At 53.9% G+C, this 26,329-nt stretch overlaps 3 protein-coding genes across 5 annotated transcripts in view; all 3 read right to left on the bottom strand.

Moving 5' to 3' along the window:
• Nucleotides 1–818: 818 nt before the first annotated feature.
• On the bottom strand, nt 819–21,861 carry FLOT2 (flotillin 2; the record flags this gene model as incomplete). 3 transcript variants are annotated; one of them, XM_082008489.1, is made up of 11 exons in its annotated part: nt 819–917; nt 1,081–1,230; nt 1,395–1,578; nt 1,765–1,979; nt 2,426–2,545; nt 2,638–2,751; nt 3,202–3,320; nt 3,748–3,871; nt 10,117–10,207; nt 13,053–13,134; nt 21,813–21,861. In XM_082008489.1, the coding sequence occupies 11 exons, from the start codon at nt 21,859–21,861 to the stop codon at nt 879–881; spliced, it is 1,287 nt and encodes a 428-aa protein (XP_081864615.1). In that variant the 3' UTR covers nt 819–878. The 3 variants fall into 3 exon arrangements, with proteins under 3 accessions (XP_081864615.1, XP_081864614.1, XP_081864616.1); XM_082008488.1 differs by lacking the exon at nt 10,117–10,207 and adding an exon at nt 8,196–8,286; XM_082008490.1 differs by lacking the exons at nt 3,748–3,871; nt 10,117–10,207; nt 21,813–21,861 and having other exon boundaries at nt 13,053–13,104.
• A 759-nt stretch (nt 21,862–22,620) lies between these two features.
• Nucleotides 22,621–24,467, bottom strand: DHRS13 (dehydrogenase/reductase 13; the record flags this gene model as incomplete). The annotated part of the gene is made up of 5 exons (XM_082008700.1): nt 22,621–22,925; nt 23,325–23,636; nt 23,711–23,834; nt 24,143–24,261; nt 24,341–24,467. 5 exons carry the CDS (start codon nt 24,465–24,467, stop codon nt 22,621–22,623), a joined length of 987 nt encoding a protein of 328 aa, XP_081864826.1.
• Nucleotides 24,468–25,268: 801 nt separating this feature from the next.
• Nucleotides 25,269–26,329, bottom strand: part of PHF12 (PHD finger protein 12) — a gene marked incomplete at its 5' end in the record, with an annotated part of 32,138 nt that continues 31,077 nt past the window's right edge. The window contains one exon of the mRNA XM_082008686.1: nt 25,269–26,197. Coding sequence (XP_081864812.1) covers nt 25,863–26,197 — 335 coding nt within the window. The 3' untranslated portion in view covers nt 25,269–25,862. The remainder of the gene's footprint in view (nt 26,198–26,329) is intronic.

The raw sequence follows: 26,329 nt of genomic DNA, 5'->3' as shown, positions 1-26,329 counted from the left end.
TCTGACCCACGGCTTCAGTAGTTGTGGGGGTCGAGGTGGACCACGGCGCTCGGGACAGCAGCCTCGGGGGTTTCACCTCCCTCTGGGAGGATGGGGTGGCTTTGGCACAGTGCTGTTTTTGGCATTCCCGGGGGTGGGAGTTCACCAAGCCTGGCTCAGACCAGGGCTGCGTTGGGCTCCCTACACTAAGGCTCCGTCAGTCCCTCCCTGAGCTTTCCCCCCTCCAGACCCCAGGAGGAAACTTCCCCAAAGGGGAAGCAGCATGGCAGCGGGCAGCACTCCCCAGCAGTGCCTGATCGTCACCCTCCCAGGGGGGTGACTGCCAGCTCGGGGAAGCCCAGCCTGGACAGGACTGCTAGCGCTGCAGGGGCCCCGTGGGCGAGACAGTGGATGGGGAAAAGCCAGCCACAGAAACAGCCTGGGGGCAGAGGCAGGGGTTGGGCAGTGCCCAGGAGGGTCGCTGCTGGAGGGCAGGGAGCCCAGGGGAGGCCGGTCCTGGCTGTTCTCTTCCTACAGCTCCACGCTCTGCGTCCTGCCCAGCCTCTGCTCTGAGCTCTGGGCGGCCGCCCGAGGCCAGAGAACAGCAAGGCACCGGGATTGCAACACCAGACAAGCTGCCAGTCATAACTGGGGATCGGATCCAAACCCTGGCCTGCTACAATATACAGTTAATTACAAAATAAATCCCCTCCCACCCTTTGTAATAAAAAGAGCAGCTGATTGGACATGCATCTTTCTGGCCCTACAAAATAAGGCACCAGAGCTTAAAAATGAAACTCCAATTGTCTTTGATATAAAAGGAATTCCCACGTGTTGAAGGCAGTTGATGTCTGAGTGCATAACAGGGAGTGTCTTCACTAGCTTTGGGTTGGCCAGCCTCATGCCTGAGCCCCGGTGGCTTTCTGGATCAGGGGAATCTGTAGGAGGGGAAGAGAGAATCTGTTAGGGCTGGAGGGGGAGGCAGGCAGCTGCCTGCACTCTGCAGCTGGGCAGGGCTGGTGAAGGAGAGGCTCCCTAGGAGTCTGAAAGGTTTCAGGCAAGTCCCTGTGCCCTAAGAGCCGCAGGAATTGCCCAGCTCACCTTTGTGAGATCCACGCCAGTGATGGCACGCACGGAGGCGGGGATCTCAGCCAGCAGACGATTCACCTCGGATGTTGTGTTGTTGCTCTCTCCGCTGAGAATAACAATCTCATCCACTTTGGAGAGGGGAGCAGCCACTTTGGCAGCAATCTGGGGAGGCAGGGAAGGAGGGTGGGATGAGCAGGGAGCTGAGGAGCTGCTCACCAGCCTGCTGGCCAAGCTCATGAGGCCTCTCTGTGCTCCCAGGAGACCTGGCCCAGCCTGGGAGCTCCCAAGAACTTGTGTGGAGTGAGGAAAAGCTGCTCCCTCCTCACCTCAGGCAGCGCGTCCAGCACCAGAGCCAGCTGGGCAGCTTCTCCATACTGCTGGAGTGCTTCAGCCTTCAGCTTCATTCTCTCAGCTTCTGCCATCCCGATGGCCTCAATCACAAAGGCCTCTGCTTCTCCAATCTTGCGGATCTTTTCTGCCTCCGCCTGAGCAATGAGGACTTGCTTCACCCTGGAGAGGGAAATCCAGCTCTCCAGCAGCCCAGATCCATGCAGCGGACCCAGCACTGCTTCCCTCCCTCTGTCAGCCATGTGCCTGCCCTGCAGGAAAGCCCACTTTGCTCCCACCTCACCCCAGCCCAGCGTGCAGCCGGGCTCAGGGCTGGTTGCTCTCCAACTGGGTGACGGGCTCACTCACTTCTCGCCCTCGGCGATCTGCTGGATACGGTAGGCTTCAGCCTCGGCTGGCCGCTTCACAGTGGCTATCAGCTCCTTCTCCATCCGGATGATCTCCTTCTCTTCGACATCGATCTGCTTCTTGCGCTGCACCACCTCGATTTCAATTTCCTCCTGGCGGATCTTCTGCTGCTCCCGGGCGCTCTGGAGCTCGTAGGCCAGCTGGGCCTCCGCAGTCTGCACACAGGAGAGATAAGAGGGGTCTTGGCCATGATCTCCTGTGCGCAGACGTAAGGACTGAAAACCGGTGGCAGGCCCTGAAAACCGATGTGGCTCCTTGCTCTGGATCAAGCCTCCACCCAGAGGTGATGTCCCTATCCCTCAGAGCTGCACTTGCTGTCCTTCCCTGTGTGCTCTCCCCACAATACTTGAGCCCAAACAGCTCCGGGTCCAGCTTGGGTGACCTTCCTCATCCTTTCCTCTCCTCCTAGTCCACCTAATGGCTGCAAACAGGGTAGGAGAGGAATCTGCTGCAAGGAGCTCAAACTATGACATAGAAACCTGGGTTGTCTACCTCCATCTCTCCTAACACATGCAGGAGGAGGAAGCTGGCAAGTCCCAGAGCTACCAGTGCCATCATGAACCAGACAGGGAACAGTGGCGGGCTGTCAGATACCTCTCACCTTAATGTTGACCTCCTCACTGAAGGCAGCTTTCTGCAATTCAAAAGCCCGCCTGGAATCTGCTATTTTGGTATCTGCCATGAACTTGACATCCAGCATTTCTTTCTTGCACTCTGCCTCCTGCAGAGAGGAAAGAGAGAGCAAAGCTCCAGGGTGTGCAGCTGGAGCAGAACAGGCTGCTCTGGTGAAGCCCAGCACATCTCCAGACTCACCCGAATGCCGGCATCTCGCTCAGCTTCTGCCACACCGATGTCTGCATCCCTTCGGACAGCTGCAGTCTGAGTCTTTCCCAGGGAACTCAGGTAATCCACTTTATCGTAGACATCCTAGAAAGGGGGAGGTAAGTCACAACCACGTCAAACAAGCGCCTCCATCTTGCTCCCTTCCTCTTGAAGCTCAGACCAACCCCTTGTGCGGTTAGGCCAGGGTCAGAAAGAGCCATGTCAGCCTGCTGCCAAACAGAAACAGGCGTGACAGGGAGAGGCAAGCTCTGCTGACATCTTCCCTCTGACTCCCTGCAGGCTCAGTTATCAGCAACCTCTCTCCACGAGCTGAGCTGTGTTTACAGAGCCAGCTAATGGGGTGCTCTTTGCCCAGCTGCCTGGATACAGGACATGCCGTGGCGGCTGTCATGGAAACTCCCGGAGGGCTGAGGCAGGCTTTTGGCCGGAGCCTTTCAGCCAGCTGCAGCTCAGGAGTCACAGCCAGGTTCTGTTGTGCTGCTTCTATGGCGCAGCCAGGTGCCCCATAGTGCGGCGCCCTATGTCTGGGTGTACCTTGATGGTGAAGCTCAGGATCTCAATACCCATGCGACCCACATCGGGAGCTGCCACCTCCCGCACCAGCTTGGCAAATTGATCCCTGTCCTGGTAGATCTGCTCCACGGTCAGGGTACCTGCAGAGGGAAGGCAGGCAAAGCACTTTATTTGGAACAGGTAACACACTACAGTGTGGGTCTAAGCTCAGCAACATCCTCATTGCCCCTAATCTCTTCAGGTCTGGGCACAAGGGCGTAATCCTCTGCCCAGGCCTGGCAGTGCAGACCGACATCTCAGCCTCGCAAGCGCAACCACCACACACACCTGTAACCCACGGGGACTCAGACATCTCTTACTGCAGGCACTGCAAACTCACTTATCACAACACCCAGCAACACAGCAGGAGCTGCTGTAGGGGAGGAACAATCTAAGATGCCACCTCTGCAGTCGGCAGAGGAAGCACCCACTGTGGCTGCTGCGGTGGCAGCAATACTGCTGGGACCAGTCAGCAGGGAAGGGAGAAAGCTACACAAGATGCCTTCAAGAGTGTGAGCCCCTCCGCACCTAGGATGGAGCGCAGATGCCCCTCCAGCGTCTGAAGGACCACGTTCTTCACATCCTGCACGTTCTTCCCCAAGAACTGCTCACAGGCCACAGCCAGGAGCTCCTTCTCGGTCATTATCTTCACCTAGAGACAGGAGACAAAACGAAAGGGACTGAAGGCGCCTGTCTGAAGAGGGACAGGCGCCCAACAGCAGCAGCAGCAGCAGCAGAAGCAGCAGTACCACCACCAGGCTGCCAGGCCACCATGCTACCGATGTGCCAAAGGACCACGCTGAGCTGGTGTCTGTCCGGGGCAGACACCCCGCCGAACCCTGACTGCAGCTCAGCGCGGAGAGGTGCTCCCTGCAGCCATCTATCCCGCAGCAGCGGCCACTGGGTGATGTGGGGACAGAGCCTGGCCCTACAAGTCCCACCTGATGAAAGCTCTACCAAAGAGCCCTAAACTATCAGTTCAGCCACTGCGCCAATACCAGACCTAAAAGGAGAGGGCTTTCTACTACTATGCCTGGCCAAAAGCCATTTCATTACTCTTCTCTTCCTTCTCCTTCACTAGAATTAATTTTTATGACACAGGAAAGGCAGAGAACAAGGAAGGGTCTGACGTGCCCAAGTAGCTGCTTGGGAACACGGGCTCCGTTTGGCATTCCTTGCAAGGAGATGGGACGAGATGGCTGTAGCACACTGGTTTGTCCTGCTCGTGGCTGGGAGCTCCCAGCCACCCTTTGTGGTGACCCCAATGTGCCACAGCCAGCCTGAACTCCAGAGGTGGGACACAGCTGCCTCAGCGCCACTTTCACCTCCCACAGTCGGGGCCAGATGTAAAAGCATCCCCAGGTCCAGAAAAGCCAGGGTCTTAAGATGGTCCTGCTGGTCATGGGGCTGCTTTTTAAAGGCACAGTAGGGTAAAAATCCCTATGGGATATGTTAGGCAGTGGAGATGTGTGCTCATGGAACTCTACAGGATCCAGCTATGAGGACCTACAACCCACCAAGGTGACAGCTCCTGGTGGCCAGGTTCAGTCTGAGGGCTCAGGCAAAGCCCGGACATGGGGACATCTCTGTGCCTGGCAGCTCCAGAGAAGGAAGCAGGGCTATGCCAGCCACACAGCTCTGCTGGGACCTCTGCGCACTAAGCGGGTCCCACAGCACCCTCTCATGGAGACATCTGGGCTGGGCAGTGCCTCCCGACCCATGAGATGCTGGTGGCACCCTGCGTCCTGCCCCAAGAGTTGTGGCTGGACCTGCTGCTACCTGCGATGTCAGCATGGTCCTGGCTCAGAGACCTCCGAAGCTTCAGGTGCTGCACAGGGGCCCTCTGAGGGTCCCAATGCATGCTCTCGATGGGTTCATCGCCTATAGACCTCATCCTGACACCACAAGACCAGTCAAACTGCTGGCAAAAGCAACACAACTATTTCTTGAGAAAGCCTGGTCTGATAGCCTGCGAGTCCGAAACAGTCCCGCAGCCTAACCTCCGGAGCCAAACAGCAGCACCCAGCCCCGGCACTGCCAGAGAGCAGGACAACCGGGACCAGCCACCACCTTCTAAGGGAACCAGAGGTGGGCTGTTTTAGATGCAGCGAGTTGACCAAGACTCAGCTGCCACAACCCTACCCCTCGTAACATGAAGAAACACCAACCTGGCTGAACGTATTTGCTACCTTTGCTTCTCAGGCTGGGTCTCCCAGTAAAAATGCCAAACTGAATCTCAGGCAAGCGTGGCAATCCTCTTCTGCTTTCTCCTCAAGACCTCGGGCTCCTTATGGGGCCAGGCTACCGTGGTTTCTTGTCCCTGCACCCCGGGCCAGCAGTGTGCACTTTCCACACAAGGGGGAGTTGGGAGAGCTCCTCATGGAGCTGCACCCGGGAGTGTGTGCCCTGCACAAGGCTCATCTCGCAGCAAATGGGAGGTTTTTGCAAATACCAAAACAAATTAGACTTAGCAGCAACATTTATGGTGTGCATCTGCCAGCAATTCCACCTCTCTAAACAATCCCCACCCTTCGGGAGCTACAGAGAGGACAGTCAGAGCTTGGAGCGGGATGTTCATTAAGAGAGTCCCTGCAGTACTTAAGAGGAGCAAGGAATGAATTTGCCTCTGTGAATAAAACCAGGCAGCAGCCTGCCTGCGCCGGTAAACCCTGGGCAGCCCGAACGAGCCTGGCTATCTGCTCAATACGCGTGTTACCCTACAAAGCAAAGGTTGCACAAAACAAAACAGAGTTGAGCAGTTAGTGCTCAGCTTGTTTCCAGTATTTCAGACAGGGCACTGCGACACTTGGTGCTTCTTCAAATGTCATTCACAACAGAGAGACAGTTTAGCTGGCAGAAAAACAGAGAGCCTCTAAAAAACAATCCCATCTGGAGGATCGATACTGCCGCACCCAGCTCCAGCCAGCTGCAATCACAGCGAGGGGTGAGCAGAGACAATCCAATTAGCTTGAGGCTCAGAAAAATGGTACGGAAGGATACAAAGCCCAGCGTGGCCTAAGGGAGCAGCATGCCAGCACATCCCAAGCACCCAGCCAACACAGGAAGGAGGCTGCTTCTGAGTGCTCATAACATCCCTCTTCAAAAAAAGAACAGCATCCTTATGCACATTAAGCACTTCTATTATTACAGGAAACATTTTAAAAGGTGTTTCTCTAGAAATAATTTGTTTGCTTTTTTCATTTTTTTGCACAAGCCCTTAAAAGAAAAATGTTTGCCTCAAAAGTACTTCTGCAAAATTAAGGCAACCTCTGCCATGCACGTCCCCAACTGCCTGAAGCCTGCTTTCTGCATGGCAATTCCTTGCATCTCACAAGCCTAAACCTTTAAAATTAATTGTCAGTGAAAAAAAAAAAAAGAACAGTGAGAAGAGATAATAACATGAATGAGATGAATTGGGAGCTGCATTTTTAAATCAGGGCACCTGGTGATCCAGCTCTCTGCTACCACACGCCACCCAGCCTAGACCATTTTGCAGGCAATGTAAGGATGTCCCAAAACTAGGTCAAAAAAGAATGCTGGCTTCACAGAAATTCCTTTTCCAAATACAGAAGGAAAAGCCTACAGATTTATTAAATGTGTGTGAGGGGAGACATGGGTGCATGCATTTTTGCCAACCATGCAAAGACCACTGTGGTTATGTGACACATCAGCAGCTAAATGGATATAGAGAACTGAAGCATTGAAAACAAGGATGCTGGTTCACACCAGAGCCAGGACAAGCCCAAGATGCTGGCTCCCGTGCTGGTGCTCTTGCATGTAGCCACATTCCCCAACAGCAGCAGGGCGATGGATTATCCGCTGTTGAGTCACGGTCATGCCCAGCCCTTCTGCCATGTGCGACAATCCAGAAACCGCTCCTGGCTAAATTCATATCCTCAGTTACGCACAGACACAGCACGCAGCAGCTCTGCAACATCAGTGCAGAGCAAACCAATGAACCTAGGGAGGGATCCACTGCTCTGAAAGCACTGGGTGAAATCTGTCAAGCGTTTGGTCTTAAAAAGGCTGCAGCAGCCACAGTGCTCTTCCCTGGGGGGAGCCTTTTGACGCATGTGGGATTTTGGTCACATCACTGCATCACTCAGCAGCTCCCCTTGGCTCCACTGCTCACCACAGGGAATGTGGCAGTCACCTCTCCTGCAACAACAGACCTGGACATGCCTTGGACACACGGTGACCACAGCCTTGTGTGCACTCCAAGAACGACTATCTTGGTTTTATACACCCAGAATGAGCTGTCAGGACCAATTTTCAATCAAAGCATCCAGCTGCCTGTTCAAGGAGTCAAATTTGGTCGAAAGCTAACATTTTCTTTCCAGCATCCTCTCCAAGGCAGGACCTGGTCACAAGGAGAGACTCTGTATCAGGCCAGCAGACCTCGTAGTCTAAGAAATGCAGGTGTTTAAGTGTGCTATCACAAGCAGCAAGAGCTGGTTTTCATGTATGAAGAAGGCTTGAAAGAATCAAAATTCAAGCCAGAAATTTTATACACAAGTTTTAGTGCCTGGAGGGACCAAGTTCTTTCTTTAAGCTTCACCATGAAGAATTACAAGGTCCGCATGCTAATAATGATAATCCAAAGGAACATAATGCTCGATACCATCTCAGGAGTGAAAGGCTCAGTCCTGCAGGGTCACACACAGCTCCAAGGGCACCGCGGTACATCAGTGTTTCACAGATTGAGTCACCCACACACACTTCATTTGCCATGTGGACAAATGAGACACCAGAAAAAGAGGAATGATTCTGGGGAGAAGAGGAGAGGTCCCAACCCCCTTCACAACATGGGACATGCTGAAGTGTGTTTGAACCAGCAAGGACAGGATGGTTTTGTACAGGAATCTGTTACAGAGCAGTCGGCTTCTGTTCCTGGACAACAGTAACCTCTTAAGGGGGAAAACCAGACGTAAGTTAGAGACATGCATTCCTGAAATGATGTTTTGGAATTACTGTACCTGTGCCACACCTGTGACAGTTAAAGCTACCCCCTCCGCCGTCTCTACGTCCTCACACCTGGGCTGTAACGTCATTATCTCTAGGGAAATCCTGCCAAAAAACGTAAAATATTTGCACGTTTCCAGGTAACACACACTCAGCTCTTCCCCTTGTATTTCCTGCCCCGGGCTACCTGAGGCACTCATCACAGGTAATGTAAGACAGGTGCAGAAAGCAGCCGAGGAGACCGACAAGCCACTTTGGCCAAGAAATAGGTTTTCAGGTAACGCTTAAAGGCAATTTATCAGCAGAGAAAGGCTGGGAGCCAGACTGGAAACAATACCGTGACCCTTTCTCTTCTGCTGGGTGAGCGAGTTGACCAGAAGCTAGGAGCTTTGGGACCCCAAAGGGCCCTCTGTCAGAGGCTCGCTGAGCCACGCTGCCCAACACCAGGGCAGCACATCCTCCTGCTGGCTGGTGTCATTGGTTTAAAAGCACAGCATGGACCCGGGATGCTCCCGCCCACCCCGCACCGCCACCCCCGCAGAAGCCCTGGTGCTGGGCAAAACCTGGCGCTGATGCTGCAAGAAGCAGCCCTGCGTTTGCCCCCGGTGGGTTAGTATTAACACAGACCTACCCCCTGATCTGGTTCACCTCTCCCTCTATTTTTGCTATGACCCAAAGGCACCTAGAAGTGAGTCTCCAGCTCTTCAGGGCCGTGCCTGTATGGTATCAGGCACCCAGGAACAGATCCTGCAGCTCCAGAGCTTTCTCAGTCACCCAAGGTGGGCTCGAGGTACTGTGGCCAGAGCAGGCGATCTGCAGGTCACAATTTGGTAAAACAAGAGACATGCTTGGCCGTGGCAGGTTCTGCTGCAGGAAGCAAAGCCTGGCTCTTGTGTCAGCCATAACAAGCTGGGAAGGCGTCGGTAGTCAGGATAGGGAGCCACAGAGCAGAGAGCTTGTGTCCGTGAACATTAGGTCAAACATCTGAACCATGAAGGGGCTGCGCTGGCCTGCTGCGTGAGCACCGAGTCGCGCCAGGATTGGCTGGAGGTGCTTAAACATCTCTCTGCAAGTTCATGCCTGCCTTGGCCACTGTCCTAATTAAACTGGCACGCAAGCTGGGATCTGATAAAACAGATCCCACTGTCCAGGATGCGCACAGGCATTTTTTGCCATATGCATTCACAGCTTTAATCAGCTAGCGCAGGATTTTAGCCTTCTGAAGACCTAATCTATACTTTGAATTTCATTTCAATACTGTGCTGCTTCCTATCCAGGGAGTCACAGGGATGTTTGGCAATTACTGTTACACCGGTTCATAACTGCTCACAGTGCAAACGCTAGTCCTGTGTGTTGCAATTCATCCAAGGTCTCTATGCTGTACTTTCAAACGTGACAACGCCCAAATTGGGCACCGTCTTCATGCAGAAGAGTTCAGTGGAAACCCATATCCAAAACTGGAGAGCCAGGTACAGTTGCAATTTACCCACACACATTCAGGTTTCCTTTTGAAGGGCACAAAACCTTCCTTCCCACCTGCCCCATATCCTGTACAGAACCCAGTCTGGCCTGGTTGTGGCTCCACACAAAAGCAAACGCCCTTCTACTCCCCACCAAGCACATAATGGAAACAGTGCTGTCGAGGAAAGGGTTACAGCTGGAGCAAATGTCTGCAGTGTTATCAGAAGGAACCAGTACAGCAATGCTGAATTTGGAATTTGCCAAGTATGCATCTGTCTGCATTACCTATAAACTGTGGAGTGCACCCCAGGGCAAGCGTCAGAGAAGGGGAAGCAGAGGAGGGTATCAAGATTTCAACTGTCCCATTAGAAAACCATTAGTTTTTATGTTATCCTGTTGCTGCTGCTGCTGCTGCTGCTGCTCAAAACAGAGGGATAAACCGTTAGACAGGTTAGGAAGCTGGTGGATTATTACCTGTGCAACCCCTGTTACGTACAGTGGGACCCCCTCCGACGTCTCAATATTCTCACAGCGACAGAGGATGGTCATAACCTCCAAAGACAGTCTGAGCAGCGAGGAATAAGGGTAGGACAGCAAATATACAAAGCAGTTATCAGAGAGTAAGACACTCATGGCAAAGGACAGACGAGCCTTTCAGGTTTTAGATTTTCCCTGTTCAGCTTGCCTTTCTCCCACTGTCCGCTCCCAAAGCTCCCTAACGCCGGGCCAGACCAGCTTCCCTCGTCACAGCAGGGAGTTTGCAGCATCCAGCTGCTTCTTTTAATGAGACCCTAGCCTGTTTAGCCTCATCTCCACCCTGCATCCCGCAAGTCACCATAGATGAAACTGAACTGTGTATCCCAGCCGGACTGCCATCCTGGAGTCAGCTGGGATTCTCTCTTGGAGTAATCTTCACACACACAAAATTCCTTTTTGTAATAATTTAGATGATACTATGCCAACACTTAAGAGGGGCCAGAAAAATGAAAACGCCAGGGACCTGGCTACCCACCCCTGGCTAAGGCACTGATGAGAGAAGGTGCTTCCTTCCAGCTGTCCTGAGAAGCTGAATAATACCATTTGGTTCCCCCAGAGGCATGTAAGACCGCGCTGCTGCTCTCACCACTTTTATTCCAGACCCTTAAACAGGGACAGGCCTTTTTTTTTTCCTTTTTCTTTTTTCCTCCAGTCCTCAGGGTTGCAGCAGCATAAGAGCCCAGCACTGTGCCAGCTCTAACTGTTCCTTTTGTTCCCAGGTTAGTGCTACCTGGCGGAATGCCGCTGACAGCAACACAATTGCTGCTGTCTCTCTTGCTTTCAGCACTGGCAGTTCCAGAAAAGATGTCCTAATTTTGGAGGAGGAAATCTGCCTCACTCTTCATGTTAATGCAGCAGGCTCCATCTGTGGTAAGGCTTATGGTATTTGGGAAAGGCTCTGTTCTCAAAAGGAGAATCAAGCCCCATATCCCATGGCATGAACTTGGGGTATAGATTTTAAAGTAAAAGATTTGTTTGGGTGCTGGTAGTCCTGTCTGAGCCCTATTTGCTAAATAATGCACAGATCTCTATCATATGACAGCTTATTTTGGCAAGCATTTCTTGGCCCTGGACTCAGCCTTTGCTTAACTTACTGACTCAGCCTCCTGAATACATCTGTTATCCCCTGCACACGGCAGGTCAAGGTCCTGTGCTATTCTGTGGGCTTCTCACACAACAACAGGAGGAGCACAAACCATTTGTTCAAATCAACAGTTCTCCCAATGAGATGCCTCACAAAAATTCGGGAATGAGGCTTGTCTGGATCAAATGCAGTTCTTAGGCACTGTGCCCACAAGCTAGTCCTTTCCTTCCCCTCCCACCTCATATGAGCATCGCTGGAGAGCTCGGGCTAAAGCGGTAGGTGTTAGCTGAGACCTCTTCATGCAGCCGGAGCACTATGGCAGGCTCTTGTAGCAAACCCGAGTATCAGCCACCTGGGAGAGGACCTGAGAGGTGTCGTGAGTAAGCTGCCAGCAGCAGCCAGGACCCCTTTGAACGAGGCAAGCCGCCTGACCCTCAGGTGAAGAGCAGCTACAGTAGTGTATCATCTGCAGAGGGAAGGCACCGACATGCTCACTTCGTCTGCTGGTGGCAACAGATGGACAGGGAAAAGAGGTGGCAAGATCAGGCAGTAAGGGTTTAACTACAACCTCTGGCTGTCACTCAGTGCAAAAACCCAAAAGTCACGTCTTTTTCCTTTTTCCCTATTAATTTCTTCCTAGATGGAAGAAACCTGCATCGGTGAGCATGAGGGAGGTGTTAGGAGAGATTAACATTCTCACAGATCCTAAAGATGAAGAGCTATGTTAGCAGGACAGCAGCACCATCACAGCATGTTAGTTTAGCATGGTAAGAAGCAGCAAGCAAAATCCATGACCGAGGAAAGGGAGAGAAAGGAAATCCCAGGGTTTTAAACAGGAACACAGTCTGCTCCCAAGGTGACAGCAGTCAGCACACCTTTAAAAAAAGAGACTTGAGGAGCAGGAGGGGGCACTGGCCCACTGCATGCCGTAAACTTTTTTTATTACTGGGCGAGGGTTTGGGCCATACTGGACAGAACTCAGCTCCTCTTGTGATCTCATGGATGAGCCAGCCCAGCGGCCCTGCTGCCCAGCACCTCTGCGAGAGCCTCATAGCTGCTGCTGCGGAGTGCTGCAAAGGCAGCAGAGGAGAGCAGGGCTCTCACCTTCCCCAGCACAGGAAGAAACACATTGATTAGCCAGGCTATGGCCCTCTCAGCTTGGTGGGTTTTAGGTAACTAAAAAACAACCAAAAAGGAGAAAAAAACCCACAATCTGACTGCCTTGAGTTTGAGAAGAGGTGTGGACAGAGAGGCCATTTTAAAAGTACTCGAGCTGAAAGCATAGTATTTCTTTTCTCTTTTGTCTTTTGCACTGTGATACCCAGGTGTCCCCATGCAAGTAGTCAGAACTCCCCTGCTCTCTATCTACCCCAGGACCTAGAAGTCCTCTGGGGTTTTTTTTTTGCACATCATCATTTGCTGTCAGGTGAGCCTGAAATGACAGGGTTATCTCCTGCAGGGCCCTGGACAACCTTAGCCCCCACCACTCAAAGCGGAGGATGGCCAGAAGCTGAGCAGCTGTGAGTGACTCTACATTCCCCATGCTTCAAGGCATGACACTGGGCACACGTTGCTCCTTCCAGCTACTTACAGAGCTGTACACAAGGCAGCCTTCCTTTGAAGGATCAGGAGCTGGTCACAGCCAAAGGCAGCGAGCTGTGGTGACGCTCATCCATGATTTCATACACAATACCCAGTCCCATGTTCCTAAAGATACTGCTGAGAGCCCCACTGGGATGGTTTTGCCTAACTCGTACTACAAAACCACAAATAACGGGGGTCTCCTTACCTTTGGGTGTCAGTAATGCACCACCAGGCCCAGGCCCAGCCTCCGTATACATACTGCTTTACATCAGAGCCGCAGCAGCCACCTGCGGAACAGCAGAAAGCACAGAAATGTAGGGATAACGCACAGGCGTGTTGCGCTCAGCCAGGGAAAAACCTGCACCCAGGGTCACGAGCAGAACAACTTCCTAAGAAGTCTGGCCAGCCTCTGGGTGCTGCAGAGAGGGTACCCTGGGGGGGTCATCGTGTCCCCCAACCCCTCAGTGCAGGGGAAGCACCTCAGCTCAGCCACGTTATAGCAATGGGTGCTACCAAGCCGAGCTCTGCAGCACGACCCAGAAGAATCCAAGCACGCTTGCAGTGTCTGATAAATAATGAACACAGAAAACTCTTTCCAAGATCCACAGCAGCCCTGGGACACCCTTTGGTCAGCCATAACGCAACTGGCCACTGGGGAACTCAATGCTCCCCTCACCTCCATGGGCTTCACATGGCAATTTTCCAAAGACAACCTTTTCAATTGTCTTATGTAATTGAAAAATAATATTTGTAACAATTCAGTATGATGAACAGTATCACACAGAAAGTAACTGTATTTCAAATCAGTGTTTTATTTTAGTTTTGTTAAGCAGTTTAAGCACCTTTTAGCAACCAAAATTGTTGTAAGCACATGCTTCAGTATCTTTAACCATGATGCACCAGCTCTGTCATGGAAAGCCATGTAAGAAATCCATCTCCTCTCCCTCACCCACACTGCAAACCACCCTTAAACCCACCAAAAAGCTAGCAGGTCAGCGTTGGAAGAGGGAAGAACCCTTGAGCTCCCCAGAAACATCTCCTAATTCTGACTTTGATGCCAGAATTTGATGACAGCTCCTGAGGCTCTGATGGTCCATCACAGAGCTGGCTGTGCCCAGAGTTCGGGCAGCCTTCAGAACTCCTCTGCTACATTTAAGCCTAAGATTTGACCCCAGTGAAGCTGGAAGATGCTGTCTGGATTTTCATACCTTTGATTCAAGGAATAAGATGCCTGCTACCTTTCAAGAGAGCACCCTGCCAGGGACCAGCCCTAGGTTTCATGCCTGGCAAGGGAGGAGCTCTGCAACTCCCGGCTCGGAGCTCCTGTGTCTCAGCCAGATCAAGCCAGCAGTCCCTCCCTAGTCTGTTATCCGTGATCACACTTATTACAGCAGTGCCCGAGGGCTTCGGCAAGGCAAGCACTGTACCAACAGAGCAAGAGACAGCTTCAACCCTGCGGGACGTATCTACGCAGGCAAGACAGAGCCAGCGCAGAGGAAAAGCAGGCAGGCGGGGAAAAGAGTGTGGCTGCAGCGCTGTGGGAGGGGAAAGGGCGAACTCTGAAGCCAGCAGACGGCAGCCACAGAGGACAGCTCTTGAAAGAGAGATAATGTTTATTAAGTTTGTTGCAATAGGTCAAAATGAAGAAGCAAAGGCAGCACACATCCAGGCCAGTGTGCTGGCAGGGCCCTCCAGGCCACAGGAGGGGATCCTGTCCTCCCCATCCTCCTCTTCCTCCCCATCCTCAAGTGTCTGGCCATCTTCTGCTATCAGCTAAAGATCCCACCTGCTCCACCAATTTTCACACAATCCCTTTCATAAACCAGCAGATCAGCCCCATCTACAGTTCTTCATCCTTCCATTTCAGCAGGAAGTAAACACAAATGGGAAACGGATTCACACACTTTTTCAGGTCTCTTGTACTCCACAGCCCAGAGGAATATTCTCCTGTCACCTCCGAGGCAGCCTCTGGGTAGCTTCTTCCTGTAGCTGGAAGGCTCTTTCAGACAGGCAAGGAATTACAGAAGTTGATGACACAATATCCTGCAGCACATTAACCGCAACGCCTTTTAACACTTCTTGGAGGACATGAGCCTGGTTAGCTCAGCCTTTTAGCCAGGCCCTTGTTTTCCAAGAACAGGAAGGGAGGTGTTCCTGGCAGTCGGGAAAAGCAGCTCCACATGGAAAGGTATTTTATTTCACACGGTCTATGTGGTCTTAACTTCTCTACTGAACCTCTGGTAATCATTTCATAATAATGTACTGAGAAAACTGGGCACCCTAAAGCCACCGTTGTTACCAGATTGTGCCTCTCCACAGCATGACTGTGACTCTCCACTTTTCTTCTGCAGGCAATGCAAGGAAATACCTTACTTAGTATCACACCCATGCTTGCTTCCCAGCACTGCACAACGTTGCTACACAGCACAATTTACTAAGCTAGATTATAGGTCAAAAAATGTTCAGAGAAAACTAACACATTAAACAGGAATGGGATGCCAGCTGGTTGCTTTCATGCAAGCCGGACGTCTGAGTGCAGCAGAACTCCGTCCCGGTAATGCAAGTCAGATGAGCTGAAAGCTCATTTTCCATTGCAGTCCCGCAGCCTCTTTCCCAACTCTCAGCGAGCAAGTGAAAAAGGAACCAACAAAGCAAAATCTTTGCAAGTCTAAAGAACAAACCCTCTTGCACAATGAGATTTGGCAAAGAAATTGCCTTTTCCAGCTATAATACACCCACTGTTCTAGCAGCCCGGGTCTCACAGCCGCTTGGCCATCGCCTCCACAAACATCCACTGTGCCTCTTCCGGGGCAATGTACGGCGGCCAGGCACACTACAAACGGAGGATTCATAGCCGGGAAGCTGCCATCCAGCTTGGCCTCTTCCCAAATGAAGGGGTCCCATGTTCAAGCAAGAATTCCCAGAGCCAGGAGAAACCATGTTGTCTGTTGTTTGTTGTTTGGTTTTTTTAATGAAATTAGATTAATCACTTGGGAGCTTGTAGATAAATGGAGCTCTCAGCAGATGCAGGAAGCTGCTGCCCTGATGGACAGCACGCAAGAAAGAACAGGAGCCCCAACAGTTACAGGGACACAGGGCTCAAAACATGAAAGCTGGGACAATTTGAGGCTGTGAACAAGCGTTGTGTTGTTTGCTCTCCCAAGGTAACTCGAGGCAACGAGCTTGTACTCTGGCAGGAAGCGGTGAAGGTTCAGAAATCAGGTCGTAGTAAACAGGCTGCTACGATAACTCGGTAACTATATTCCTTCCCAGAAACCGTTGCAGGCTGAACGCAAGAACAGAGCGGACACCGCTGCCTTCACCTGCACAGAGGGAGCTGCCACCCTCACGCCTCCGTTCAGGGCAACCTGGTGCTGGAGTCTCCTCCTCCAGGAGGACCCACCACCCAAGCTGGGAATAATCAGCTCGGTCCAGTCGGACAGAAGCTGGGTTTGGTAAAGAAACAGCCCTGTGCTGGGAAATGTCACAGGGTGCCAACAACTGAGTGCAGAAAGACAAGGAAAAAATTGATAATTGAAAACAGTTACTGACAAAAGACAGAATGGAGAGGACAGATGAAGGCAAAGGCATACATAAAGAAAATCATGTAATAAAGCAGGGTCTAGACTAAAATCAGTGTCTAGTTCTTAGGCCCTGCTGTGCATATAAATTAGGCTTTGTCCACATGCAGAAATGGCACAAGGTTAACAAAAATTAATTTAAAATGATGCAGGGTTCTGAGTTGAATCCATAAAATCCTTTAATGGTCACTGCAGCAGATGAAAGCAGATTATGCTGGCTAGCTTCTTTTGGATGTAATCTATATCAAAATGACTTGTTTTAAGCTATGAGTATCAATGCCACAGAGCAAGTTTAAAAACACACGTTTAGTTTAACACATCTTGTAAACAGAAATCCAGAGAAGACAAACCACAATGAAGTTACACAACAAAACCACAGAGATATTACCTCAGAATTCCTCCTGGAAACCAAAAGGAAAGCTCCGAGGCTATTCTGTCCACCTCCTCCTCCTGCTATGCTTTCTGAAGTGTAATTTGCAAGTCTTGGAGATTCAACAAGCACCTGACAAGGGAACTCTTGAGCCCCACCACCTGCAAAAAGCTAAAGAACTGTCTTCTGAGAAGGAAACACCACAGAGGAGCTGCATAAGTTGCCTTTTGTGCAAGCGGTGAACAGCACCAGCAATCTCACACTACAGACTTGAGACAAGCTGTGATGCTGCACTCTGGACAGCAACCACCAAGCATCACAAGCAGCATGAAACCGACCACAGGGAAAGATTTTGGGCTAGCCAAAATTAAGAACCCAACCCTGCAGGAGCATTCAGTTAAACCTGGCAGATGACAATCAGTGCCACTAAAAGTTTCTGCATGGTTTGCCTGGTGCGGGGAGTAGAATATCTCGATCTCAACCCTGGGGAACAGTTCTGAACTCCGGCTCCAAAGGCATGAACGCAGACAAGGGCAAACCCTCACATGAAACCCAGCTGAAGCTGCCTACTCCTTCCCACAAACTCCTGTTGCTTTTGAGGCCAAAGCACTGGATCACAACCAGCCAGCTCACACAGGCCTGTCGCTGAAAGCGGAGGGACAACCCCGAGGCCGTCAGCCCCACCACAAGCGTTAGGTCTCAAATGGCTCTTGCTGCTCACCGTGTCTTTCTGCAGGACACGGCCTGGACCATCTCCTCCCGTTCCATTTTCATGCCATCGACTGTTCTCACCTAAGTGTAGCCCTCTGCATTTCTCCTTATTGAACCGCATCATATTTCTTTCAGACCATTCGGTCAATCTGTCAAGTTCGTTTTGATTCATTAGAACCAAAGCTCTTCAAAAGCTCTTGAATCCACTCCTAGCTCAGTACCATCTGCAAATTCAATAAGCACATTCTCGATTCTATTATCCAAGCCAAAACAAGGAACTTCATAAATCCTTTCAGCTGAACAGTGAACCACTGTCAAGTTCCCTGGCAATGGTTTTCCAGCCAGTTTCGTGTTAATTTTATAGTATCTGAAAAAACAGTTCCTCCTCACCCTGTGGACTGTAGGCCTCTTGCAGGAAGGGCTTACAGAACCTCAAGAAACCTTTATTTCAAGCTTTCAAAACTTACAGAAGTACCATAAAAACAGCACAATCACAAAATCATGACCAATTCCTCTTGCAGGAATAAGAAGGATGGAGTAACAGGATGCGAGAGCTTAGAAGAACTCTGGAAGGGTTAACTATCCGTGACTGCTGGGGTGCGGCAGGAAATGTTTACACACAACTGAAATTAGCTGCTAGCTCTTTTTATTTTGAAAGAGATCAAGGAGCCCCAAAGGGTGCTGTACTAAAGTCTGAGAAACTGAGTTGGACGGTATTTCTCAAGCCGACTTGTGAGAAATGATAAGAGTGTAACAAGCCATAGCAAAGGCAAGGCGTACAATATCTGCGGCTTCTCCTCACCCCCGAGAGTGCTAACCCACCCAAGAGGGAAGTCAGATTAGTCAGTCAGGACATGCTCATCCTTGGAAAATACACATTGGCTGTTTTCTTCTAGCTTTTTATGAGCAACGTATTTGTTTCAGTACTCTAGGAAATAAAGCTAGGCTGACTGGGCTGCAACTCCCCTGACTTTTTTTCCTCCTTTCACATCCTGAGCTTTTGTCAAAACAGCAGTTTGTTCTGACCCATGGTGTGTTGTGCCAACCTTCCCCTGTCACGTATCTCCAGGTGCTCACCTTGAAGCTGCTGGACCACTGTGCGTGGTGCCACCCTGCAGCCCTCCTCAGCCTGAAGGAAAATGCCCCAACTATAGAGATTTGGGCAACACCATGTACTTATGTAGGATGAGCAGGGCTATTAAAAATTACATCTCCTTATTATAAGACTCTGCAGAAATATTATAGCATTGTATTTCAAAATTAGCAGATCGATCCTCAGCCATGAAAGCTGACTGTAACCAGACTGTAACCCAAAACCAGCATTACACATCCGAGACGACCTATTCAGCTTGTGGTAACATAGGGATATCAGGATGAACAGGTACATTGTGTAGCTCCCTGAAAACTCAACCAGCTCCAGCTGCACTTGGAGAGGACTCCATGATGGGCCAGGCGCCTGCCAAAGCCTCCTCAGAGCTTGCACCAAACCTCACTGGGAAGCTCCCAGCACCGCTGCCCTCCAGCAAAGTTAGACCCACATTCCAGAGAGACCATCATTGCCTCCACAGGGCTTTGTGGAGCATTCTTACAAAGCCTGTGCTCTACATTTCACAGACGGACTGGCTAACCAAGTGCAGTTTCTTAGAAGGAGATCCGTGCTGCTCAACAGGGGAAGGACACGAGTGCCAGTGGAGTGCTGACCCATGCCCGGGAAGCAGCTTCCCAAATAAGGCTACGAGGCTCCTTCACACACAGACATTCCCAAGGCACAGCCGGCTGCTCCTTGGGCACTGGAGGAACTCCAGTGTCTCACAAGAAAGTGAAAAGAAAGAACACCACTCCTCGGAAAAAAACCCCACATGCCAGGGGAGGCACATGACCAAACTTCCTTCAAGAGGCACAGGCTAAATTTATAATAAAGAAAACTTTCCAATCGGCTTCATGATTTGGAGGTGCCTTCCTGCAAAGTGAAGTCTTTCAAATAACAATTGTATGACAATTCAAGACTGCAAGCCAAAAGCCTGCTTTTAATATTATTTGCTGTGGGTTTATTCTTCCCTTCCCCCTCTCTCTCCAAATCCAATCTAATATCATGCAAATAAATGCTGGCCCCCAAGGTCCTCTCTGCTTTTCCCTGGAGAGACATGGCTCAAGTTCCTGGAACTACAACTGCTTGTAGTTACACGCCTCCCACTAATGCCCTGGCATTCATTCTGCACGTAAGCACAGAGGAGCTACAGGGCTGCGGGGCTCTGCAGAGCTCCCACAACCTCTCAGGCTGCCCCTGAAGCTCAGAGACAGTGCTCTCGGGAGACAGCAAGTGTTTGCAGACCATGCTGGGCAGCGACAGAGGAAAGCCATGTCTAGTGGCAGCACCAAACCCAATTCTGACTCGCAGAACCTGGCGTGATTTACGCTCCCTTCCCAGAGCACGGCTGTACATGGAGGAGTGTCGTCCGCTCAGCAGTGGGAAAACGTAATGCTTGGAACTGCAAGCAGATGCCACAGATTCCTGCTGGCTCATCCTGCAAGCCGTGTTTTGTAAACTTCAGAGGTGAAGGGAGGTGAAACCAAGCTTTTAAGACTGAACAGCATCCCAGCACACCTGGAGCACGGCTTCCCAATTCCTCCTGCCGGACATGGCATTTCACCAAGTGGTGCTGATTTTAACAGGGGTCTCTTCAGAGGGAAGTGCAGCATCAGCTCTAGATCCCAGCTGGGAACTGCAGAGACATGCAGAAGACCAGGAAAACTGCAAGACATACTGCTACTCCAGGCAGCTGGTGGGTGCGGTTTGTAACTCCTTAAAAGCAGCTGCCACAGCGGGCATATTTGTTTTCAAAGCTGCAACCTGATTCTGGCATCTCTTCAGTGATTCCCGTACCAGGTCTGTTATCCAACAGAGATCAACAGATAACAGACCAGCCAGAAGCAAGCGCCACAGCCCGCTGGAGGCTCCAAAAACACAACAACGTAGTTTCACATGCACAGCAGAGCTGTGATCGTAGCACATCCTTGATGTTCACACACATTTTCTCCCAGGTGAGTTTAGGTCTGAGGATCACCGTGCTAGCAACAAAACTAGTCCAGCATTGACAGAAAGGATGTAATGTGGTTGAGGGTTGTGTGACACTTTGGTTGTCACACGAAGTGACAAACACCCGTATCTAACCTGGTTATGACCTTGCACTTGGCCCCAGCCTGTCACACAAGAGCGGAGTATCCACCCCTTACAGCAAGCCATTACATCACCTAACAGTGTCCTGTCCACATGCAGCCTGGTGCATGACAAAGTGCAGCCTGAAGCTTTGGCAGAGTATTGAAGCAGCTACAGGTTGAATGAGACACAGGGGATTTCACTGCTGGTTTATTTAACCCTAAGCTAAGCAACCATCTCACCTGAAGAGAAAACTACGTATCTGGCAGGCACCAACTACATCCAGTGTCAGCACCACTGAGAGGCCAGGTGATGTGCTAGTAATGAAGCAGCAGCAGGATACGATGGATGAGAAGGGCACCCCAGGCACAGACCCTGCCCTCTCTGCCCCAGTGGGATGCTCACCTCTGGCTCCCCCTTCCCCAGCAAAGCCAACCTGCCCCCCAGGAATGGGATGGCTTCTTGGTAATCCAAGCCAAAGCCTGTTGGCAGCGGCCCAGAGCCCGGCAGCCTTGCCGGTGCCCACTGCCTGACATCATCCGAAAGCAGCAGGAGCAGCACCAGGGTGTGCCACTGGCACCACGGCCTCGCTCACCGCTCTCCACGCTGCAGAGACGCCACCCCAGTGCTCCGGGGTCCACGCAGCAGGGACCTCCCCGCCACCCCAGGGCACCCGCTGGGCAGGGACACCCCCCAGCACCCCAGTGCCCACCCGCAGCAGGACACCCCCGGAACAACGCCACAAGGTCCCCTTATGACAGGGATCTGCTCAGAATCCCCTCAAGGAAGGGTCTCCCCCCACAACACCTCAGTGCTTCCTTCAGGGTATTTCTCCCCAAATCTCAGGGCACCCTGCAGCAGGTCTCCACAACAACACACCCCAGGTCCCACACTCCTCCCCCCAGACAGGGCCTCCCATTCCCCACCACCTCCCAGGGTCCTCCCCCAAGGCAGGGACCCTTCCCAGAGCCCCTCCATGACAGAAGCATCCCCCAGAGCACCCCCCCATCGCCGGCCCCCCCCCCAGCGCCCCAAAAACCCCTCAGGACAAGCACCCCCCCAACGTCAGATCCCCTGACAGGGACACGCCAACCCCTCAGGCCCTCCCGCCGCGACCCCCCAGCCCCTGCAAGGCTCCGGCCGTACCTGACACCACCAGCGCCTCGTTGGGCCCCACCGTGTGGCAGTTGCCCATGGTGCCCGCGCCGCCGCCCGCCCCACGCCCGCCACCGCCTCGCCGCCCGCACCCACAACCGCCAGCGCCGCCTCGCCCCGCCCCGCCCCTGCACGTAGCGACGTCGTCTGCGCGACCCGCGGGCGCAGCCATGTTGGGAAGGGCGGGGCTGGGCCGCACCTCACCCCGGGGGCGGGGCTGAGCCTCCGGCGCCGCCGCCATGTTGGGTGCCGCGTGTCTGCGCGCGCGCGCTAACATGGGGCGCGCGCGTGCGCACTGTAGCGCGCGCAGGGGTGTGCAAGGCCGGAGGTGCGCTCGGCAGCCTGTGCGTGGGTGTGCGAGGCAGGGGGGGGTGTGCCCTGCAGCGTGGGTTTGCTTGTGCAAAGTGGGGCGTGTGCATGCACGTGCGAGGCAGGGATGAGCTGCGCTGCAGCGCACGCGTGTCTTCGCAAGGCAGGGCAGCAGCTTTGCTGCAAGTGCGAGGCGGGGTGCGCTGCGTTGCTGCGCACGCTGTGTGCAAGGGACGCTGCACTGCACGGCATGCATGCGCCCCCGTTCCATGGGGACGCCGCACGGTGCCGCAGCCCGCAGGGCCCAGCCGTGCCGAAGCGGGAAGCCAAGCCTGCTCCACAAACGTGGCCGCTGCCTCCCAAAATCCAGGGCTGCGGCTGCACGAGGGGGGCTGCCCGCGGGCCATCCTCCGCTGGCTCCATTTTGCACCCCCCCGCCCGGGGCAGTGCCGCGCGGGAGCTGACGCCCTCCCTTTCGCCACCGTCACTTTTATTGTACCAGAGCAGCCGGGGCTGGCGAGGGGCTCCCCCCGGCCGCCCCCAGCCCCACCAGCCTCTCGCTGGCCTCCCAGAGCTCCCGCGCTAGCCGGTCGTCGCGGGCCGGCGGCCTCGGCTCCTGCAGGCGGCAGTCGGCGAAGTAACGGCCGCTGAAGCACTCGAGGCCCTCCTGCGTGGCGCAGTGCAGGGAGGTCTGGGCGCCCTCGGCCGCGTCGCGGAAGAAGAGCCAGGCCAGCGGCAGGAAGAGCGGCTTCAGCCAGAGCGGCATGTGGGAGAAGAACTCCGTGTTGACAAACCCTGCGGCGAGGGGAAGTGGCCGTGTCGCACCGCGGCTCCTGGCGGGGACGGGCCCGTGCGGGAGCCACCTGCTCTGCTGCAAGATACGGAAACAGCCGCGCCGGGGCGGCCTCTGCACGGGCAGCTCTGCGGGTGCTGCCTGCACCTGGCCTGGCCTTGCAAGGCGCGGGTGGCTCAACGGTGCACGGCGCTCCGTGCAAAAAGGTATGGTCTGTGCAAAGGGAGGCACCGTGCACAGGGACGCACCGTGCACAGGGACGCACCGTGCACAGGGACACCGTGCAAAGGGATGCTCTGCGCAAAGGGACGCCCCATGCAAAGAACACCCCACGCAAACGCTGACGGTGAGCCCACCCTGTCGCGCCATCCCCAGCTCTGGGCGGCAGAGCCGGGTCCTACCTGGGTGCACGGCGTAGCACGTCACCTGGGTGCCCTGCAGGCGCGTGGCCAGCTCGCGGGCGTGCAGCATGTTGGCCAGCTTGCTGTCGCAGTAGTCCTGGAAGGTCGACAGCGGCCCAGGGGGCGGGCGGCCCAGGGCTTCGAGGCGCAGGCGGCCGGCGCAGTGGGCGCTGGAGGCGATGATGACCACGCGGCTGGGCGCGCAGCTCTGCAGCCGCTCCAGCAGCAGCTGCGTGAGGAGGAAATGGCCGAGGTGGTTCACCTGGAAGGGGAGGCTGAAGCCGTCCTCCGTTGTGCCCCCGGCGCTCACCCCTGCAAAGGAGGCAATGGCAGCCCACAGTGGGCGCCGTGGGGGCGAAGGGGGGACTGGGGGTCCCGGCGCTCACCCGCGTTGTTGATGAGGAGGTGCAGGTGGGGCTCCTGGCGCAGGAAGGCGCTGGCGAAGGCTCGCACCGAGCGCAGGCTGGCCAGGTCCAGCTGCATGAACCGCACCTCCGCGTTCCCTGTCTCCTGCGGGCACAGCGCAGCCTGGGGCAGGGCCGGGGGGTGCCCGGGTGGGGGCACCCTAGGGGCCGGATCCAGCCGAGAACAGGGGGGATGCCCCGGGGGCTGGATCCGGCCCCGGGTGAGGGGGATGCCCCGTGCCGGGGCTGGGGGTGCCCGAGCCTGGGGGTGCCTGGGGGAGTCCCATGGGGGTCTCCTGGGGGTGTCCCGGGGGTACCCATGGGGGTGTCCTGGGGGTGCCCGCGCGATGCCCGGGGGCGTCCCATGGGGGTGTCTCAGGGGTCCCCGGGGGTCCGCGGGGCCGCGGCGCTCACCGTGCGGATGCGGCGGGCGGCGGCCTCCCCCCGCGGGGCGCTGCGGGACGCCAGCACGACGCGGGCCCCGCCGCGGGCCAGCTCCAGCGCCGTGGCGGCCCCGATGCCGCCGCTTCCCCCTGCGGAGCGGAACGCAGCGGTGAGCGCGGGGCCGGGGCCGTTACCGGGGCCGTGACCGGGGCCCTGCCCGGCGCTCACCGGTGACGATGGCGGTGCGGCCGCGCAGCGCGGGGCGGGCGCGGGGCGGCGGCACGCGGCGCAGCCCGTGGCGGAGCAGCGTGTAGACGGCCAGCAGCAGCCCGGCGCCCAGCAGCGCCCACCCCATCCCGCCGCCGCACCGGCACCGCCGCCCCCCGCGTCCCGCCCCGGCTGCCGGCCCCCGCCTCCCCGGGGCGGGAGGAAGGACGGGGCCGAAGGGCCGCGCGGCTCCTTTCGCAACCGAAGCGTGGGGTGAGTGACACGGAGCGGGGAGGGGGGGGCGGTTGCACCGGCCTTTGTCTGCGGGCGAGGCGAACTCCCGGGCCGGGGCGGAGCGGGGAGAGGCGCCCGCCGCCATGGCCGAGGGGCCGGCCGGGAGCCCCAGGGGCGGGCACCCCACGGGAGGGGGACGCGCAGCCCCACGCACGCTCAGGTTGGACCCGAGGGAGTTGGAGATGGCCCACTCGTTGCAGGGGCTCTGTGTGTGTGGCCTAGATGACCTTCAAAGGTCCTTGCCCCCCCAAACCGTACCAGGACCTTCCAGCCCCCCATCCTCGTCCCTCCTGGACCACCAGCCCCAGCCCCCAGGCTCCTTCCGTCCCCGCACAGCCCCTGCCCGCAGAGCAGGCTCCTCTTCCACCATCAGACGTTGCTGCAGGTTGTAGTGACAAGAGTTTAAGACAGACAGTCAGAAAACAGAATGTGAAGTATTTTTTTTTATATACAGAATACAGGAAAGTTTCTGTAAAGTCTAAAACGTTACAATTACTATGTACAGTGGAACTAGCTGTTCTGCTGCGGGGAGGTGGCATATAAACAAAAGAGACAGACAGGTTACGACAAACGATCTGCTACAATAGACAATTTGAGGAACGTCATACCACATGTAGCACTGTACACAGCTTTAAAACATTGAAAAAATGCCATCACTGATGTATTTACACAGAATCCAACACTTTTCCTTATTTGAAATAAAAAATAGGATGGACACCAGGAAAAGAACTCATTTCTCACTGCCCATAATACACAGTAGCTACTTGTAGTGCAACCATAGCAGGGAGGGATGGGAAAAATAACTGTGGGAAGAAGAGCGCTTCTTTACATTAAATAAAACAATGATATTGTATAGATTTGCTGTATGAAAACTGTATTTCTCTTTTAATATAAAACTATTGTCACTGGCACAAAATAGAACAAGTTTCTGATTATTTTACAACTGCATGGGAACTATCTGTCAGAGAGAGTCCTCGAGTCAGACAGCGGTCGCCCCTCGCTCTGACACGTCCTGCTCTCGCTGCAGTTTTCCTTTTAAAATGAAATGTATAGTACAAATATATGTGCAAATGCCCCTAAAACTTGAGCAAAAAAGAAAAATTAAAAAAAGTTAAACGTTCTTCATTTCATGCAAACGGCGTGTGAACAGTCTCTGGGCCGACATAGAAAATCCCACCTCGGTTTGTACATTTTTGCATTGCAAGAGTCTGAGGGCGTTTTCCTTACTCCAAAGCTCTCTTCCTAATTCCTAGGGAACTGAGTTGGACCGCAGCACGGGCACCTGGTGGGGTTTCAGAGAAAGCTTCTCCTCCAAGTCCATGTCTTGTACTAAGGCAGTGTCCCCCTTGGGCTGTTTGGTCGCAAATTCGGTAATGCTGAAAACAAACTGCAGGCAGCCCAGCTTGATGTAACTGCCGTGGTGCAGCAGGGCTGTCCCCTCCCAGCCAGCCCCGCTGCCCCCTATTAAGCTGGAGCTGCTGGCTTTGCAGTTACAGGGTTTCCGATGCTGCCCTTGTGCCTGTGAGTTCATCACAGCGGCTTCTTCATGCGGCTCCTCTTCTTGTTTTCTGCTTTTATGTCGTTCTGGAAAAGAGAAAAAAACAACCAACCAAAAACCCATGTAAGATTCAGGCAGGTCAGTGGCAGCTTGTTTTCATCAGGGGGCTACTAATGGGGTGCCTCGGGGGAAAACATCCTCCAGCCACGAGGCATTTC

This window comes from Phaethon aethereus, assembly GCF_964289735.1.
Source record: "Phaethon aethereus genome assembly, chromosome: 19".
In the NCBI taxonomy this organism is placed as follows: Eukaryota; Metazoa; Chordata; class Aves; order Phaethontiformes; family Phaethontidae; genus Phaethon; species Phaethon aethereus.
Note: the sequence above shows the minus strand (reverse complement) of the source record. Positions and strands in the feature narration are given on the sequence as shown.